The sequence below is a fragment of the Panthera pardus genome, unplaced genomic scaffold (genome assembly GCF_024362965.1).
Source record: "Panthera pardus isolate Hobbes unplaced genomic scaffold, ASM2436296v1 HiC_scaffold_10, whole genome shotgun sequence".
Classification (NCBI taxonomy): Eukaryota; Metazoa; Chordata; class Mammalia; order Carnivora; family Felidae; genus Panthera; species Panthera pardus.
In genome coordinates, this window is record NW_026526655.1 from 93,899,511 (window position 1) to 93,917,462 (window position 17,952).

General features: G+C 37.7%; 1 protein-coding gene across 1 annotated transcript in view; it reads left to right on the forward strand.

Moving 5' to 3' along the window:
• Nucleotides 1–11,597, forward strand: part of MCM6 (minichromosome maintenance complex component 6) — a 38,672-nt gene extending 27,075 nt beyond the window's left edge. The window contains exons 13-17 of the mRNA XM_019454825.2: nucleotides 1,427–1,588; nucleotides 3,259–3,394; nucleotides 4,516–4,671; nucleotides 6,505–6,644; nucleotides 11,100–11,597. Of these exons, the coding sequence (XP_019310370.1) occupies nucleotides 1,427–1,588; nucleotides 3,259–3,394; nucleotides 4,516–4,671; nucleotides 6,505–6,644; nucleotides 11,100–11,216 (711 nt within the window). The 3' untranslated portion in view covers nucleotides 11,217–11,597. The remainder of the gene's footprint in view (nucleotides 1–1,426; nucleotides 1,589–3,258; nucleotides 3,395–4,515; nucleotides 4,672–6,504; nucleotides 6,645–11,099) is intronic.
• Nucleotides 11,598–17,952: the final 6,355 nt, after the last annotated feature.

A 17,952-nucleotide genomic window follows, 5' to 3' on the forward strand; every position in this document is an offset into this window, starting at 1 on the left:
TTGATCTTGGCTCAGGTCTTGATCTGAGGTTGTGAGTTCAAGCCCTGCATTGGGCTCCACGCTGGGCATTGAGCCTACTTAGAAAGTTGGGGTGGGGGGCGGTGCGTGGATTTTTAATGGGTGAAGAATTTTGAATAACCAAATAAAGTAGGATGTACTTTTATTTCAGCCATTATTCCTAAGAATCTTTTAATGTTTTTATTTTATTTTTGAGAGAGAGAGAGAGACACAGGCTCTGAAGCAGGCTCCAGGCTCTGAGCTGTCAGCACAGGGCCGGACATGGGGCTCAAACTCATGAACTATGAGATCATGACCTGAGCTGAAGTTGGTGCTTAACCTACTGAGCGACCCAGGTGCCCCCTTATTCCTAAGTATCTTAAAATTGTATGAGCTTAAGTCAGTAGTCTACTTGGATCTTTCTTTGAGGAAAAGTTTGGATTCCTTTAGGTCATTGTGATTAATGTGGATTAATATTTTACAGTAATTGATGTTTATTGAGTTGAATCTGTACTAGATCCAGAACATTCACTTTTAAAGTAAATTTCAAAATTTGTTTTGTTTGACATTTTCCTAAAGTAGAATACAAAAAGAAAAAAAATTGATTCTGGATGAGATTTTTACACTATTTTCTGGCTCAACTTTTGGGACTTTACCCAAAGGAATTAGTTATCTGTCACTTCACTGATTATCCATAATATTGAGATTGATTTTCACTGTCGTTAAAAAAGCTTAATGAGGCATTTAAAATCAAGGGTTATTGGATACATATGTGTAAAGAGGCTTTTGTTCTCTAGACTGTGTACTCATCCCTCTGTGACCTTGGCATGCTTCTTTAATAGGCTGAGTTCCTTACTCTGAAAAACTGAGTATTCTTTTAGTATTCTTACTTTGTTGTTATTATTCAACAAATTTAAAAGACATTACATCCTTTTCCACTGCTTCAGCTTGCTATGTATCTTAGAAATGGCATTTGCGGGGCACCTGGGTGGCTCAGTTAAGCATCCGACTTCAACTAAGGTCATGATCTTGCGGTTTATGGATTTGAGCCCCATGTCGAGCTCTGTGCTGACAGCTCAGAGCCTAGAGCCTGCTTTGGATTCTGTGTCTCCCTCTCTCTGCCCCTCCCCTGCTCACACTCTGTCTGTCTCTCTCTCTCTCAAAAATAAACATTAAAAAAAATAAGAAGAAAAATGGCATTTGCTTAAATACTAACCCTGTTCTCTTCCTCTTCATAAAATTAGCATATGAAATTCACAGGTGTCCTTAGTTTCTTTTGAAAGGTATTTCAGTATTAATTGTCATTGACTTCAAAGTTTTGACCCTCTCACTTCCCCAAAGTGTCTCTACCTGGAAGGCTCTTAAACTTACATTTAATGCCACTCCCATCAAGTAGAAAAGCCCTGACTTCAGTGATGTTCTGAAACAGATTTCTAAAGAGTCAGAGGACTTCATTGTGGAACAATATAAACGTCTCCGCCAGAGGGATGGGTCTGGAGTAATCAAGTCTTCGTGGAGGATTACAGTGCGACAACTTGAGAGCATGATCCGTCTCTCTGAAGCAATGGCTCGAATGCACTGCTGTGATGAGGTATCAAAGTCACTTTAACATAATGGGAGGAAAGAGAAATTGATTTATTGGTTTATAAGCATGTTTTTATCTTTGATATACTGTTGAGTGCTCATAAGATACACAGTGCTGGGATTTCTCCCTTGAAGAAGGTTGCTGTGAAGTATTTATTGAATTCAGTTTGATTAATATAATGAAATAATCATCTCCCAGGTTATGGAGTACATATAGAGGTGAGTTACCATTAATAGGTAGGTGATCCTCCTGAAGTATTGTCAGAAAGTCAGTAGTAGCCTAAAGCTACATCATCTCATCAAAAGAAGGGTGAGTACAATGCAGTGTTATTTTGAGAGACACCACATTCACATAACTTTTATTAAGTACATTGCTATAACTGTTCTATTTTATTATTGTTAAGCTCTTACTGTACCTAATTTATAAATTAAACTTTATCAGACATATGTATGAATAAGAAAAACAGTATATGTAAGATTAAGTACTATCTATGGTTTATGCATCCACTGGGGTCTTGGAACATAATCCCTGAGAATAAGGGGGATGCTGTGTACCACATTTTGTTTATCCATTGATCCATCAATGGGCATTTGGGTTGCTTCCACCTCTTGGCTGTTGTGATTAATGCTGTGGTGAACATGGGTATTCTCTGTGTTTTGAATATTAATCCCTTATCAAATTTATAATGTGCAGATAAGTTCTCCCATTCTGTAGATTGCCTTTTTTACTCTGTTGATTGTTTCACTTGATGCTCAGAAGTTTTTGAATGGGATATCATTTCATTTGTCAGTTTACCCCTTTGTTGCCTGTGCTTTTGACACTATTATCAAATCCAGTGTCCTGAGGCTTTTTTCCTGTGTTTTCTTACATAATGTTTTATAGTTTTAGGTCTTCAAACTATTTTGAGTTAATTTTGTATGTGATGTCAGGCAGGGGTCTAACTTCATTCTTTATCATAAAAGATATCCAGTTTGCCCAGTAACATTTGTTGAAGAGACTATCCATTCCCCAAGGTGTGGGCTTGGCACCTTTGTCAAAGATTATTTGATCACAGAAGTGAGGGTTTAATGATAACCTTAAAGATACAAGGATTACTTTGTATAAATGCAGTCCTAGAATATGTTCCCCCTTGTGTCTGTTTTTTTCATACAGAATTAAAACTATAAAATATCATCTGAGTTTTATGTAATACTAGTTTTTCCATTTTTGTGCTGTGTAATATTCTGTTAATAAATCACAATGACTCACCCATTCTTCTGTTAATGGGCATTTGGATAGTTTCCAGTTTGGGTTCTTATGATACATGTCTTTTGGTCTGTATGGCATATATGTGTGTGTGCATTTCTGTTCACTAGAAGTAGAATTGTTGGGTCAGAGGTTATACGTGTGTTCAGATCAGTAAAGACTGCCAAAATGGTTTTCCTTTAGTGGTTGTATCAATTTATATTCCCACCAGCAATGAATGAAAGTTGTTCTACATTATTTCCAATACCATATATTGTTGGTCCTTTTAAGCCATTCTGGTGAACTTACGGTGTTATCACGTATTTTATGTGTGTGTGAGAGAGGGAGAGTGTGAGAAAAGTTAAAATGCCACTATGATTTGGTAAGGAGAGAATCTGTTTGGTATATCAAGAAGACTGACTTTCTGATTTACTTCATCTTGATTGGTTTAGGTCCAGCCTAAACATGTGAAGGAAGCTTTCAGGTTACTGAATAAGTCAATCATCCGTGTAGAAACACCCGATGTCAACCTAGATCAAGAAGAAGAGGCCCAGATGGAGGTAGATGAGGGCCCAGATGGCATCAATGGTGAGATACTTGTTCATTTACTGTTCTGGAGTTAAGAACTAAAATGTTCTCTGAGATATTATGATAAAAGTGCACTTGTTGATGGTTTTGAAGTCTGTATAGCAAAAGGGAAAAAATGGATATTGAATTGTACTAACTGTTTACAAGGTAAAATACAATTAAATAATTCATATAGAATATCTATGTGTGAAAGATTGGAAGAAAATACACCAAAATGGTGACAGTGAACTTAATTTCCTGGCCTGATTTATTGTTATTTTGCTTTTGAAGTAAAAACATGTTCTTGACTACATTAAAACAGATAAATACTGGGGCGTCAGTTAAGCATCCGACTCTTGATTTTGGCTCAGGTTATGATCTCATGGTTTGTGAGTTTGAGCCCCACATCAGACTCTGCTGACAGTGCAGAGACTGCTTGGGATTCTTTCTCTCTCCCTGTCTCTGTTCCTCCATTTGTGCTCTCGCTCTCTCTCTCAAAATAAATAAACTTTAAAAAAACCAAAAAACAGACAAATAACAGATTTTCACATTTTGTGTATAATATTGCAAATGAACTTAAAAAAAATTTTTTTTAATGTTTATTTAGTTTTGAGAGAGAGAGAGCGCAAGTTGGGGAAGGACACAGAGAGAGGGAGACACAAAATCCGAAATAGGCTCCAGGCTCTGAGCTGTCCGCACAGAGCCTGGCACAGGGCTCAAACTCATGGACCACGAGCTCATGACCTGAGCTGTAGTCAGACGCTTAACCAACTGAGCCACCCAGTGCCCCCCCAACCCTGTTTGTTTGGGGTTTTTTTTCAATGTTTATTTTTGAGTGAGAGAGTGCAAGTAGGGGAAAGACAGAGAGAGAGGGAGACACCGAATCTGAAGCAGCAAATGAACTTTTAGATCAGGGAATCTTCATAACTGCCATCCTTCCCATTCCTTCCAAATTAGTTTCTGTTTTCACTATTAGCATTTACAAATTTGTTTCTAATTTATTTGTAAAATGACTAAATAGTGTAACTATATGCTTGTGTAGAAGTTAGTATTAAAATAGAAGTAGTATACTTATATAAACATTTGATGGGGGAGTGTTGGAGGCACAAAAACAAGATTCAGATGGTTGATATTTCACTTAGGTCATGTTGACAGCCCTGCTCCTGTGAATGGAATCAATGGCCACAGTGAAGACATAAACCAAGATTTTGTTCCTAAAGCCTCCTTAAGGCTGGGCTTCTCTGAGTACTGCCGAATCTCTAACCTTATTGTGCTTCACCTCAGAAAGATGGAGGAAGGTAAGGCTTTACCTAGTATGGCCACATGCTTAGTCATTCATATAAGTTGTATTTGTATAAGCCACTTCTAACTGATAAAGACTTTTGTCGGAAGAGATCATAAGTTGTTATAGAGGCTCACTTTGCCAAAGAAAATGTATCGGTATATCTGACAGTCTGGACCTTTCACCCACAAGTTCATTGTCAGACAAAGATCATTTTTTAATGTCCTTCACCTATTTTAATATTTTTGAGAATCAGAAGTTAGGATCTGATAATATATAAAGAAGCACTTAAATGTTTTTACAGATGCAAAATCACTGTTCCTGACAATGGCTTTACTTCAAATGGATGACTCTAGGTTATTTATTTTTGTAGGCAAGTAATTGAACTGAAAAGACCATATTGGCACAGGTACATTCTATACCTAAAAATGAAGTAAAATCCTCATTTCTCTGTATATAAAGTGTGATATCTGGACACTAGTATCCTGCCTATCTTAATTAACTGCTTTACTATGCTATTCCACCATGCCTGTAGTTGGCATAGAAAATGATGAAATCAAGGTGTTGAACTTAAACTTTAGTTTGCTGGTTAGCACTCAGATAATTCTTATTTAAAAGTCCAAAAATGCTGGCTTCTGGACACTCTCATCACAGTGTCCTGTCTGTGGAAGGAAGAGAACAGTGAGGTTGTCTTAGCTTACTAAAGATTTGAATCCTGTAGTTTTTGCCCCTTGGGAGTTGTAGACCAGTGGGGGGGAGGAGAGAAGGCAATAAAGAGGCCAGTATGACAAACAGGTTTTAGCCCTCCCACCCTCTTCTCACATAAAAACTTTTGGGAGCTCACATGTTCTTGTGTTCACATTGTATTTCATTTGTCTTTTTCTCATGTAGTCAAATTTTAAACATGGCAAACCATTGATGGAGCAAAGATAATGGTTAGCGCCCAGGCACTGTATGCATTCCACAGATAAATTCTGCTAGATCTTCTTTTCCTTAGAAAAAAAATACTGTTCACCTAGTAGTAATGAATTCTCAGTCTTCAGGTGGACAGCTGTTCTCTAGTCCAGCACAGAGAATACAACTTTAAGCCAAGAAGGTCACTTACCGAGAACATTTAGACCAACCACTGAAGTTTCAGTACACCCATAATAAAACTTTTCAAAGCCATTGTCAGTAAAGCTGGAATTTTCCTATTTTTAATTTTTCATTTTATTAACAGTAGCTAGAACCAAGACTAAGAGTTTTCTCTTATTAATACTTTGCTTCTGTGATAGTTACGCTATTATCCAGGTTCCATCTTTTCTTGTGAATTTGGACTTCTGCTTTGGACTTTGACAAAGTAGATAATCATTCAGTATAGATAGACCTTGCTGAAATAAGTTGATAATTTTTTATTTTGAGTAATGCCCTTGGATTTCACTTCTTGGTTCAGCTGTGTAAAATCTTCCTTATTCCAAAGAGGAAAAGTTATGTTTAAGAAGTTTTGCTTGCTGTTGCTAATTTATGCTGTCAATTACTATTGGCAAACATTCTCATAGAAGGTGAAGGAAACAGCTTCATACTTTGAAATATTAATAGCTTCAAGAAACTTGTTTCTTATAATCTCTATTTTATTAGATTTTTTTCCTCAGGATAAAGTGAGGGGAGGCATACTTTAATACAAGTAATATGACAGGTTATTTCAGGCTTACACTGGAACATTGCAAACCTTATTTTAGCAGGTATTCTTTCTGACAGGTTGATGGTTATCTAATCTGTACATTATCTTGTGTATGCAAACCCCAAGGATTGGCAATACAATTTGCTAGAAGGCAAATTTAATCCTTTTGAAATGTATTTTTTGTTGCAGAAGAGGATGAGTCTGCATTAAAGAGGAGTGAGCTTGTTAACTGGTATTTGAAGGAAATCGAATCAGAAATAGATTCTGAAGAGGAACTTATAAATAAAAAGAGAATTATAGAGAAAGTCATCCATCGACTCACCCACTATGTACGTACATAGCTACTCTTGCTTATTAATGAGGGAGGGAGTCCATGCTTCATACCTGCAGGTTCATAGACGTTCATTTATTTTGAATCATTGGGATCTAGTTAAAATTATGAGTTGTGGGGGGCCAGGGTGGCTTAGTTGGTTAAGTGCCTGACTTAGGCTCAGGTCATGATACTGCAGTTCGTGGGTTCGAGCCCTGCGTAGGGCTCTGTGCTGACAGCTCAGAGCCTGGAGCCTGCTTCAGATTCTGTGTCTCCCTTTCTCTCTGGCCCTCCCCTGCTCATGGTCTGTCTCTCTCTCTCTCTCTCAAAAATAAAAAAAACATTGAAAGGAAAAAAAGAATTATGAGTTGTAAAAAAGAGAGAATTTACAGCAGTTAATTGACTTCCTCTGCTGGAATCAGCAGAACCTAAGTTAAATCTGGGAAGGTAGGGTTAGGGTCTTACTATCAGACTATTTTTAATCTTTGTTTTCCACTCCACTCCCTTTACCATAAACCTGCAAGCATTCTGACCTCTATTGCCTGTTTTCTATATTTCATCTTCCCCACATACTCACCTCCCCCATCACCCAGCTTACAGTCTATGGTCTGTCCCAATGATCACTATTTTCTCACACTTTATAATTTCTCTGTTCTACTTGATTGGCAAAACCCCAGCCTTGGTTAAATCTAAATGTTTTTACTGTGCCATATCCAAGCAGTTAAAAGTATCTGGAGAAAGGCATACAATCATGTGCCATGTCCTACTTTAAATTCATGCCACTAATCTCAAGTGGACTCTTCTTTTTTCTTTTCTTTTCCTTTTTTTTTTTTTTTTTTTTTTTTTTTTTTTACCATATACGCAGAGTTTTATTCCGGGTAACTTAATGACAAGGGGAGTCACGTGGACGATGATCCAGGTGCTAAGCAGATACCCTTTGTAAAGTCCAGAACTTAATCCACAGATTTTATAAAGCAAGGAGGTGCGGGGATATGCAGAGGTCACTGTGATGAGGTCAAAGGGTTTAACATTTAACACACTCGTTGCCCCATCTGTGTGCCACATGAGAGGGAGGGGAAGAAACTATGTTACCTCTACTAGTTATCTAGCCATTATAGTAAAGATAAGAACAAGCTTTACTGCATTCTGGGCAGGGCATACATAAACCTCCAAGGGGCCTGGAACATACAGCCCTGAGGGAGGCCATTTTGAGGAAATGAATAAGATGGAGGTTTCACTTGAGTAACTCAATTTAATCCAATGGTTCTCAATTTTAGCATGCACCAGAATCATCTGAAAAACTTACTAAAACGCAGATCACTGGAACCACTCCCAGAATTTGTAATTTAGTAGGTCTGGGATAGAGACCAAAAATTTATTTTGTTTTGTTTTGTTTTGTTTATTTATTTACACCAAATTAGTTAGCATATCATACAACAATGATTTCAGGAGTAGATTCCTTAACGCTCCTTACCCATTTAGCCCATCCCCCACTCCCACAACCCCTCCAGTAACCCTGTTTGTTCTCCATATTTGTGAGTCATTTTGTCCCCCTCCCTGTTTTTATATTATTTTTGTTTCCCTTCCCTTACGTTCATCTGTTGTAAATGACAAGATTTCATTCTTTTCGATCGCCGAGTAATACTCCATTGTATGTATATACATCTTCTTTATCCCTTCATCCATCAATGGACATTTGGGCTGTTTCCATACTTTGGCTATTGTTGATAGTGCTGCTATAAACATGGGGGTGCATGTGTCCCTTCGAAACAGCACACCTGTATCCCGTGGACAAATACCTAGTAGTGCATTTGCTGGGTCAGAGGGTAGTTCTATTTTTAGTTTTTTGAGGAACCGTCATACTGTTTTCCAGAGTGGCTGCACCAGCTTGCATTCCCATCAAGTGGATTCTTCTTTACTGATCCTACCTACCTCACAGTGGCACTACCCAGTGCTATGACTTCTTCCAGTCTCTAACAGGATCATTACAGGCATGCCTCCTCCCTACTCACATCAGTTGGTCATTCTCTATATTTGGCCTATTGGTCTGTCACTGTTGATTGCTCCTTCTGAGTCACCATATTTTCCTGGGTCTTCTCCTATCTCTTTGGTTATTTCCTCTTAGTCTCTTTTCCTGAGTCTTGTCACTTTTTAAATGGAGTGCTGTACTCAATCCTCAGACCTCTTTTGTATTTACATTGATTACCTAAGTGATCTCATTTGGTTCTATGAATTTAAATCCATCCACTGATGTCTCCCAGATTCAGCTGTCACCTCTCCTCTAAACTCCAGATGTCGGTAACCAGCTGCCTACTTGTGAACTATAGGCATCTCATGCTTAATGTGTGCAAAACAGTTCTTTCCCCCACCCCACCCCCACAGTGTTCCCATTTATTCAGTTGTAAGCCAAACACGTTAGAATCATCCATGATGCCAGTTTTCCCTCATAGCCACTCCTTTAAGCAGCAAATCCTGTGAGCCCTGCCTTCAGTGTATATATTCTGTGTTCTATTCTCACCGCCTTCACATTTACTCAAGCTACTATGCCTGAACTTTCACAGGAGCCTCCTAACTGTCCCCCTTTGTACTAGCTCTCTGTCCAGCAGCCAGACAGATCTTTTAACAAATCAAAACGTTTTCATTCCCTACCTTCCAGTTCTTCCTTCCAGTCTCCATAACATGGCCTGCAGAACCTCTACAACCAAACCCCTCCTTAGGTGTATACCTCTTCACCTTCTTGCATAGGACTCTTCATGTTGCTACTCAGTGATACTGGCCTTGTCACTATTCCAGAGACACACCAAACATGAGGACCTTCGCACTTGTCCTTTGTCTCTTTACCTAGGTTCCCTCTTTCATTCTGGTGTCTGCTCAAATGTTACCTTCTCAAAGAGGTGGTTCTTGCCTAACCTATCAAAATAAGAGCCTCCTGGAGCACCTGGGTGGCTCAGTCAGTTAAGTATCCGACTTCAGCTCAGGTCATGATCTCACAGTTCGTGGGTTTGAGCTTCACGTCAGGCTCTGCACTATCAGCACTTCAGATCTTCTTTCTCCCTCTCTCTCCCTCCTGTCCCCCTCCACCCCTTCTAAAATAAATAAACATTAAAAAAATAATAATAAGAGCTTCCTTCTTGCTATCACTCCCTAACCCTGCTTTGTGTTACTTCATAGTGCTTATCATTGCCTGGCACTAGGTTTTCAGTTTGACTTACTAGAATGCAAGCACCAGGAGGCCAGGGACTTTGTTTTATTGATCATTCTACCTCCAAGACCTGTAGTGGTGCCTGGCACATAGATCAAATATTTGATGAGTGATTGAATTTTTATGTTTAAGTGGCAGATTCAATTGCCCTGTAGCTCACTTTACAGTGTTCACTCTATAAATATTATGAGTGTCACATTATCAGGATTGTATCATCTGAAAAACCCTTTACTTGTGTGAGTAGATGAGTGTATGATTAGGTGGTATAATATCTATGAAAATCTGAATTGGGGTGGTAAACATTGAGTTGTCTTTCTAGTGCTGGGCAGTGTGTTTGCACCAGGCCAGCCCTTCCCTTCCTAATGCCTTCTGGGATCAGTGTAAGATAAATTGACCCACACCACAAGTCTACTTTGGGACATTTGGTAAAATTAGCTGATCTAAACTGGAGCTACCTTTTTAAGCTTGACACCACCTGAGCTAGCTAGCTCATTTACAAAAGACTAGAGAAATTACACTGTGCTGATCAAGTGTTCTTCCTGTAAGGGCTTGTTAGTACATAAAGTGAGATCTTAAAAGTGTCCAGTCCCTCTTGATGGCAGTAGTGCTCATACTATAGGACATTTCTACCTTCTTAAGATCGAACACTATTTCCTGAGTTCTATATGGGCTTGGCTAGGAGTTCCTCTCATTTGTGGGTATTTTAGATCAACTTACAGGTACATTTAAGCTATGTGGCATGTTCTACTTTTTTTTATTAGCTCAGAGTGAAAATTTTTCCATGTTAATTATCTTTAGATTATACCTCTAACTGAATTATGAACGGGTGGTATATGAAAGAGTGGCTAGTAACTAAAAATTTATACTAAATGAAATTAGAACACTTATCAGAGTGATAAACAGAATGATAACCATATTTATCAGGATTTTACACAATTGCATAACCTTAAAATTCATGTATTTTGTCTTTTTTGAAATCATATTTACAAGATGTAGTATGCCAGGAAACCTTACTAAAATCACAACATTGAGCTTGCCTATGTATTTTGTAATTTTTCAAGAGATTTATGTTATAAAAGATCTGTATCCTAATGGGAAAGGGGTGTAGCAAAACTTGGTAAAGATTTTAAGGTATAGTCCTTTCTCTGAGAGGTTATGAAGGAGAAATGGAAGAAAATGCTAGTTGCTAATACTCAGAAGGGTCAAATTATGTGGATGGGGCATTTTTACACTACTGCTGGAGACCTCAGGACAAATCTTTGTGTTTCACAGGATCATGTTCTGATTGAGCTCACCCAAGCTGGACTGAAAGGCTCTACAGAAGGAAGTGAGAGCTATGAAGAGGATCCCTACTTAGTAGTTAACCCTAATTACTTGCTTGAAGATTAAGATATTGAAAGTAACCAGAAAAACTGGCCCCTACCTTCCGGCCTAGAGTCTGGATGTAGCTCTACTAGCAAGAGACATGTTTCTGGGAACAAGGCTTCAGGAAGATTTATTTTGAGGAATAAGAACCTAGTTGGTGGTCCTGTATGTCACGTTCCTGTAATAAGCTTTTATATTAACACAAGCTTTAGCACATTGTTTAGCGTGCTTGTCTAAATGAAGTTGGAACCCAATGATGTGTGCTTTCTGTAACTGAGGCCTTGTTTTCATGTATAGAAAAAGGTCTGTTATTTTTATGGTATATAGTATCTTACTGGAGAGGTAACTTTTTACAATTGCCAACTACTGCTTTTTCTTTGTCAAAATAAAATAATGTGTTCTGCAGTTGTCCATTTTTATTTCCACCCTACTCTAATTATTGCTTTCATCTGCATTTGACCCTTGAACAACATGGAGGTTGGTGGCACCAGTTCCCCCATGCAGTCAAAAATCTGTGTATAACTTTTGGCTTCCGCAAAACTTAACCACTAACGTTGCCTACTGTTGACTGGAAGCCTTACTGATAATATACAGTTGATTAACACATATTTTGTATGTTATATGCATTATATATTGTATTCTTAATACCTTTTTCTTAATTTTTTCAGTATTTCTAGACTACAAGATTTGTCTACAAGTTTTTTGAAATTTCTTGCAGATGTCTGGAAATTTTTCCAATATATTTATTGGAAAAATCCATGTATAAATGTACCCACACAGTTCAAACTTGATTTATGGGGGCGCAGCTATGCTTAACATGAGTCTTGTTCCCAGTTTGCTTACTGTGGGACAGGTGGGTGGAAGTGTGTGGCATTATAAGCCTCTAGGACTAGGTTCCTATGAGGAGTCCTTATTAGAATTCATATAAAGGCTAAGGGGCTTTGGAAATTACCTTCCAAGATTAATTCCAATTCTGTTTTGTTTTTTAAGATAGTACAATAAACTTTATAAACGTCTTCATCATCAGTATGTTCATGATGTAGCAGTTTCTGCTGTACCTTTTAACAACAGCTGGGCATTTGGGGGCCTTTAGGGTCAGGGAATGTTTGTATTTTGTATGTGAGTTCATTAATAATAACTTCACTGTCCAATGGCTTGAAAACAACAGGGTGAAGAGGACTGGAAATGAATAAAGAAGTGCACAGTTATCACTTCTCGGCCTTTTGGCTAAGATCAAGTGAAGAAGTTGCATAATTAGCAGATGCAGACTGTAAATTCCTCTGTCAAAAGTATGTTTCTAATTAATGAGGGTAGGTGAAGCTATTGGGAAGAGGAAACCTCAGGGTACAGGATCTCAAACTCCCTGTTGAGGCAGTTAGGAGATGCTAGTGTAAGGCACAAATAGGACATTCAGTAATAGGTGAAAGGAAGAATATTCTAGTGAAAACCCAGGAGACAGCAAGCCCCTCTGCACTGACTCCCAACATGATAAAATGGGATGGAGAGGACCTGAAAGAAATAGCCTGACAGGAATTTGAACTTTAATTTTATCAATATTTACCCAAAGGGAAATTCGAAGCCTAGGAAAGAGGAGTTCTTTTTTGGTTAATCTCTCCTCTTCCCAATTTTGCCATTTGAGTAGGGGCTCCAGAGCAAGGTGAGGGAGGGCCTTACTGCAAATGAAGTCCTAAGTTTTTGCATATCTGAATAAGTGTGTTTATATTTCCACACATTCCACATGCCCTTTTCTTCTACATGTTACTTGTCAGGGAGGTGATGAAGTGGCTAATGGATGATGGAGCGTGTATAAGATCCTTATGAAGAAAATTAGACAAGTGTTTAGTAAGTGGATGTAACATGTTTCTGAATGGGAAGACTTGAATGTTGTCATTTGTTAGCTTATCTATAAACTTAATGTGTTTTCCACAAAATTCCAACAGATGTCCATCAATAAGGAAATGACTACATAAGTTGTGGTACAACTATATTGTAGGATATACAAACAAAACTAAACCTGTATGTTTGAAATGGAAATATCTATACGACACATGGAGAAGAAAATGTGCAAATACAGCTATAGGAATACCTAAATATATAAAGACAGTATTAACATCCCTACAGGGAGAAATAGAAGTACAATAATAGTAGGAGACTTCAGTACCTATTGTGATCAATGAATAGATAATCCAGACAAAATATCAATAAGGAAACAATGACTTTACGATATTTTTAAGTATATTTATTTTGAGAGAGAGGATATGAGCAGGGGAGGGGCAGAGAGAATCCCAAGCAGGTCTCTGCGCTATCAACACAGAGCCCAATGCAGGGCTCAGTCTCACAAATCGTGAGATCATGTCCTGAGCCAAAATTAAGAGTCTGATGCTTTGCAAACTGAGCCACCCAGGCACCCCAGGAAGCATTGACTATAACATTAGACCAAGTGGAGTTACCAAGCATATACAGGACAGGACATTCTATCTAAAAGTAACAACACATTCTTTTTTTTTTTTAATTTTTTTTTTTAAGTTTATTTATTTTTGAGACAGAGACAGAGCATGAACGGGGCAGGGTCAGAGAGAGAGGGAGACACAGAATCGGAAGCAGGCTCCAGGCTCTGAGCCATCAGCCCAGAGCCCGATGTGGGGCTCAAACTCACGGACCGCGAGATCGTGACCTGAGACAAAGTCGGACGCTTAACCGACTGAGCCACCCAGGCGCCCCAACAGAACACATTCTTAAGCACACAGGGAACATTCTCCAGGGTAGATCATATGTTACACCATAGAATAAGTCTTAATAAATTTGAGATTGAAATAAGTATCTTTTCCGACCATAATATGGTGTGAAACTAGAAATCAGTTACAAAAGAGAACTGGGAAATCAACAAGTATATGGAGATTGCTACCAAACAACTAGTTTCAAAGAAAAAATAAATTCTAAAGTATCTTGAGACAAATGAAAACGGGAATACAACATACAAAAATTTATGGGATGCAGGAAAGCAGGGTTTGTTTTTTTTTTAATGTTTATTTTTGAAGAGTGTGAGCAGGAGAGGGGCAGAGAGAGGGAGACAGAGATCCCAAGCAGGCTCCACACTGTCAGTTCAGACCCCTACGTGGAACTTGAACTCATGAACTGTGAGATCATGACCTGAGCCAAAAACAGGGGTCCAGTGCTTAACCAACTGAGCCACCCAAGCACCCCAGCAAAAGCAGTTCTTGGAGGGAACTTTTTAAGTTTTATTTATATAAGTAATCTCTACACCCAATGTGGGGCTGGAACTCATGACCCCGAAATCAAAAGTGGCCCGTACTTCCAGTTGAGCCAGCCAGGTGCTCCCTAAGAGGGAACTTCAAAGGGATAAATAGCTACATTAAGAAACAAACATCTCAGGAAAAACAAGCTAACTTTAGGGGCGCCTGGGTGGTTCAATAGTTTAAGTGTCTGACTCTTGATTTGGGCCCAAGTCGTGATCTCACAGTTAGTGAGTTTGAGCTTCACATAGGGCTCCACACTGACAGTGTGGAACCTGCTTGGGATTCTTTCCCCCTCGCTGCTCACACGTGCTCTCTCAAAAAACAAAAAAAGGAAAACCTAACTTTACATCTCAAAGAACTAGAAAACAACAAATGTTAGTAGAAGGAAGAAAATAACAGAGGACATAAAATAAAGACTAAAATGACAATAGAAGAAAAGCTCAAAGAAACAGAGCTGGTTTTTTGAAAAGAGAAAAAAATGACAAACCTTTAACTGGACTCACCAAGAAAAAAAGAGGACTTCAAATCCAAAGGAAAGAGGTGACATTACCACAGATACCACAGAAATACAAAGCATCATAAGAGACTACTATGAGCAATTGAACACAAGTAGAACAACCTAGAAGAAATAAATTCCTAGAAATATACAACTTACCAAGACTGAGTCATAAAGAAAAAGTCTGAACAGACCAATTACTAGTAAGGGATCTGAATCAATAATCAAAAACCTCCCAAAAAACAAAAGTCCAGGATTAAATGGCTTCAATGACAAATTCTACCAACCATTTAAAGAAGATTAATACCAACCCTCCAATTCTTCCAAAAAATGGAAGAGGAGGGAACACTTATAAACTTGTTTTATAAGGCCAGCATTAACCTAATACCAATATCAGACAAAGTCACTAAAAGAAAAAATTATAGGCCAATGTCTCTTATGAACAATGATATGAAAATCCTTAATATTAGTATACCAAATTCAACAATACATTAAAAGGATCATACACCATGATCAACTGGGATTTGTTCCAGGGATGCAAGGATAGTTCAACATCTACAAATCAATGTGATATACCACATTAACAAAATGAAGGACAAAAATCATATGATCACCTCAGTAGATGTAGAAAAAAAAAAAATTGACAAAATTCAACATCCATTTATGACTAAACCCCAACAAAAGTGGGTACAAAGGGAACATACCTCAACAAATAGAGACCATATACAACAAGCCCACAGATAACATCATACTCAAATGGTGAGAAGCTGGAAGCTTTTCCTCTAATGTCAGCAACAAGACAAGAATGTAAACTTTCACCACTTTTATTCAATAACAGTATTAGAAGCTTTGGCCAGAGCAATTAGTCAAGAAAAAGAAACAAAAGGCATCCAAATCAGAAAGAAAAGTATAAAATTGTCACTATTCGCAGATGATATATCATATATAGAAAACTCTAAAGACTCCACCAAAAAACTGTTGGAAGGAATCCACAAATTCAGCAAACTTGCAGGATACAAAATCAATAATAAAAATGTGTTGCATTTCTATACACTAATAATGAGCTATCAGAAAGAGAAATTAAGAAAACAATCTACTTACAATTGTATCAAATGCAATACCTAGATTAAAATACCTAAGGAATAAATATAATCAGGGATGTGTACACTGACAACCATAAGACACTGATGAAGTAAATTGAAGAAGATACAAATAAATGGGAAGATATTCCACACTCATGAATTGGAAGAATTGACATTGTTAAAATGTCCATACTACCCAAAGCAATCTATGGATTTAATGTAATCCCTATCAAAATTCCAATGGCATTTTCCATAGAAATAGAACGAACAATTCTAAAATGTGTATGCAACCACAAAAGGCCCTGAATAGCTAAAGCAATCTTGAGGGAAAAACAAAGCCCAAGGTATCACACTCCCTGATTTCAGACTATATTATGAAGCTGTAGCAAGCAAAATAGTATGGCATTGGCATAAAAACAGACACATAGATCAATGGAACAAAACAGCCCAGAAATAAACCACACATATATGATATAACATGAATAGCTAACTATCCCTTTTAAGCAGAAAAATGAAAAATTGACAAGGAGATAATATTTTCATTTTTCAAAGTGTCAAAAATGTGAAGTTTTATGACAGGTATTAGCAAAACACAGATTTAGGCACACCTCTAAACTTTAGGTAGGATTTAAATTTGATGAAGCCTATTTTGGATAACTATTTGGGTTTCAATCAAAATTCTAAATAGTAGTATAACACTGAGTCAGGAACTTAATTTCCAAGACTCTGTCTTAAAGAAATGGTCATACGTGTAGACAAAGATTCATTTACAACACATTACAATTAAGAATCAACCAGTACTCGATATATGAGAGGTTCAATTAGGGTACATCCTTATGGGGCATACTATGCATCTGTTAAAAAGAAGCGGGTCTAGGGGCGCCTGGGTGGCTCAGTCGGTTGAGTGGCCGACTTTGGCTCAGGTCATGATCTCGCAGTCCGTGGGTTCGAGCCCCGCGTCGGGCTCTGTGCTGACAGCTCAGAGCCTGGAGCCCGTTTCAGATTCTGTGTCTCCCTCTCTCTGACCCTCCCCCATTCATGCTTTGTCTCTCTCTGTCTCAAAAATAAATAAAAACATTAAAAAGTTAATAAAAAAAAAAAGAAGAAGCGGGTCTATATTTTCTGATATAGACAGAACTCTGAGAACTGTTAAGTGGAAAAAAGAAATCTGAGGAACAATACATAAAGTATAATCCCATATATGTTAAATTATATGTTTAAAATGTTATACACTTATGTATGTTGGCATTTGTGTATATGTAGCGTTTGTTGAGTTGCACTGTTTCAAACACATTGAAGAATGATCTCTTTTAATTCTCACAATTTATCTACTCATCATTGTTACCAATGAGGAAACAGAGGCACAGAGAAATTAAGTAACTTTCACAAGATTTAAACCTGCATAACCATTCAGCTACATAAAAAAAGAAAACTGGAAGGAAACACAGTGTTTAGAGTGCTTACCCAAGGAAGGTGAGGGGAGTTGGGGAAGAGGAATTTGCAGGTTTGTCTTTTACGCTTTTTACATTTGAATCTTTTACACAATGTGTTCATCATTTACTTATATATTTTTAAGGGGGAAAAAGGTTTGGCAAGGGATGCAATCTTTGTTCTGTGATGTAAATGAGTTTTTTGTGTATAAACAAATTTTAAAATAATTTGAAATTAATAAAAAAAAACACGGAGAACTTTTTCCTTCAGACACTTTCCAGGTTCATCTGCTTAAATTGTGCGAAATGTTTGAGGTCTTTGTGTTATCTCTTATGGTCTTTAAATTTTTGATATTACACTGGTAAGCCATGTGCTGATTTCATTATCACAGATAACGCAGTTAAATATTAACTGTTAATAATCACTTAGCATTTTACAACCTGGCTGTTGTTATAAAGTAACGATTCCATGTACTTCCTAACAGGTCCTTGAAA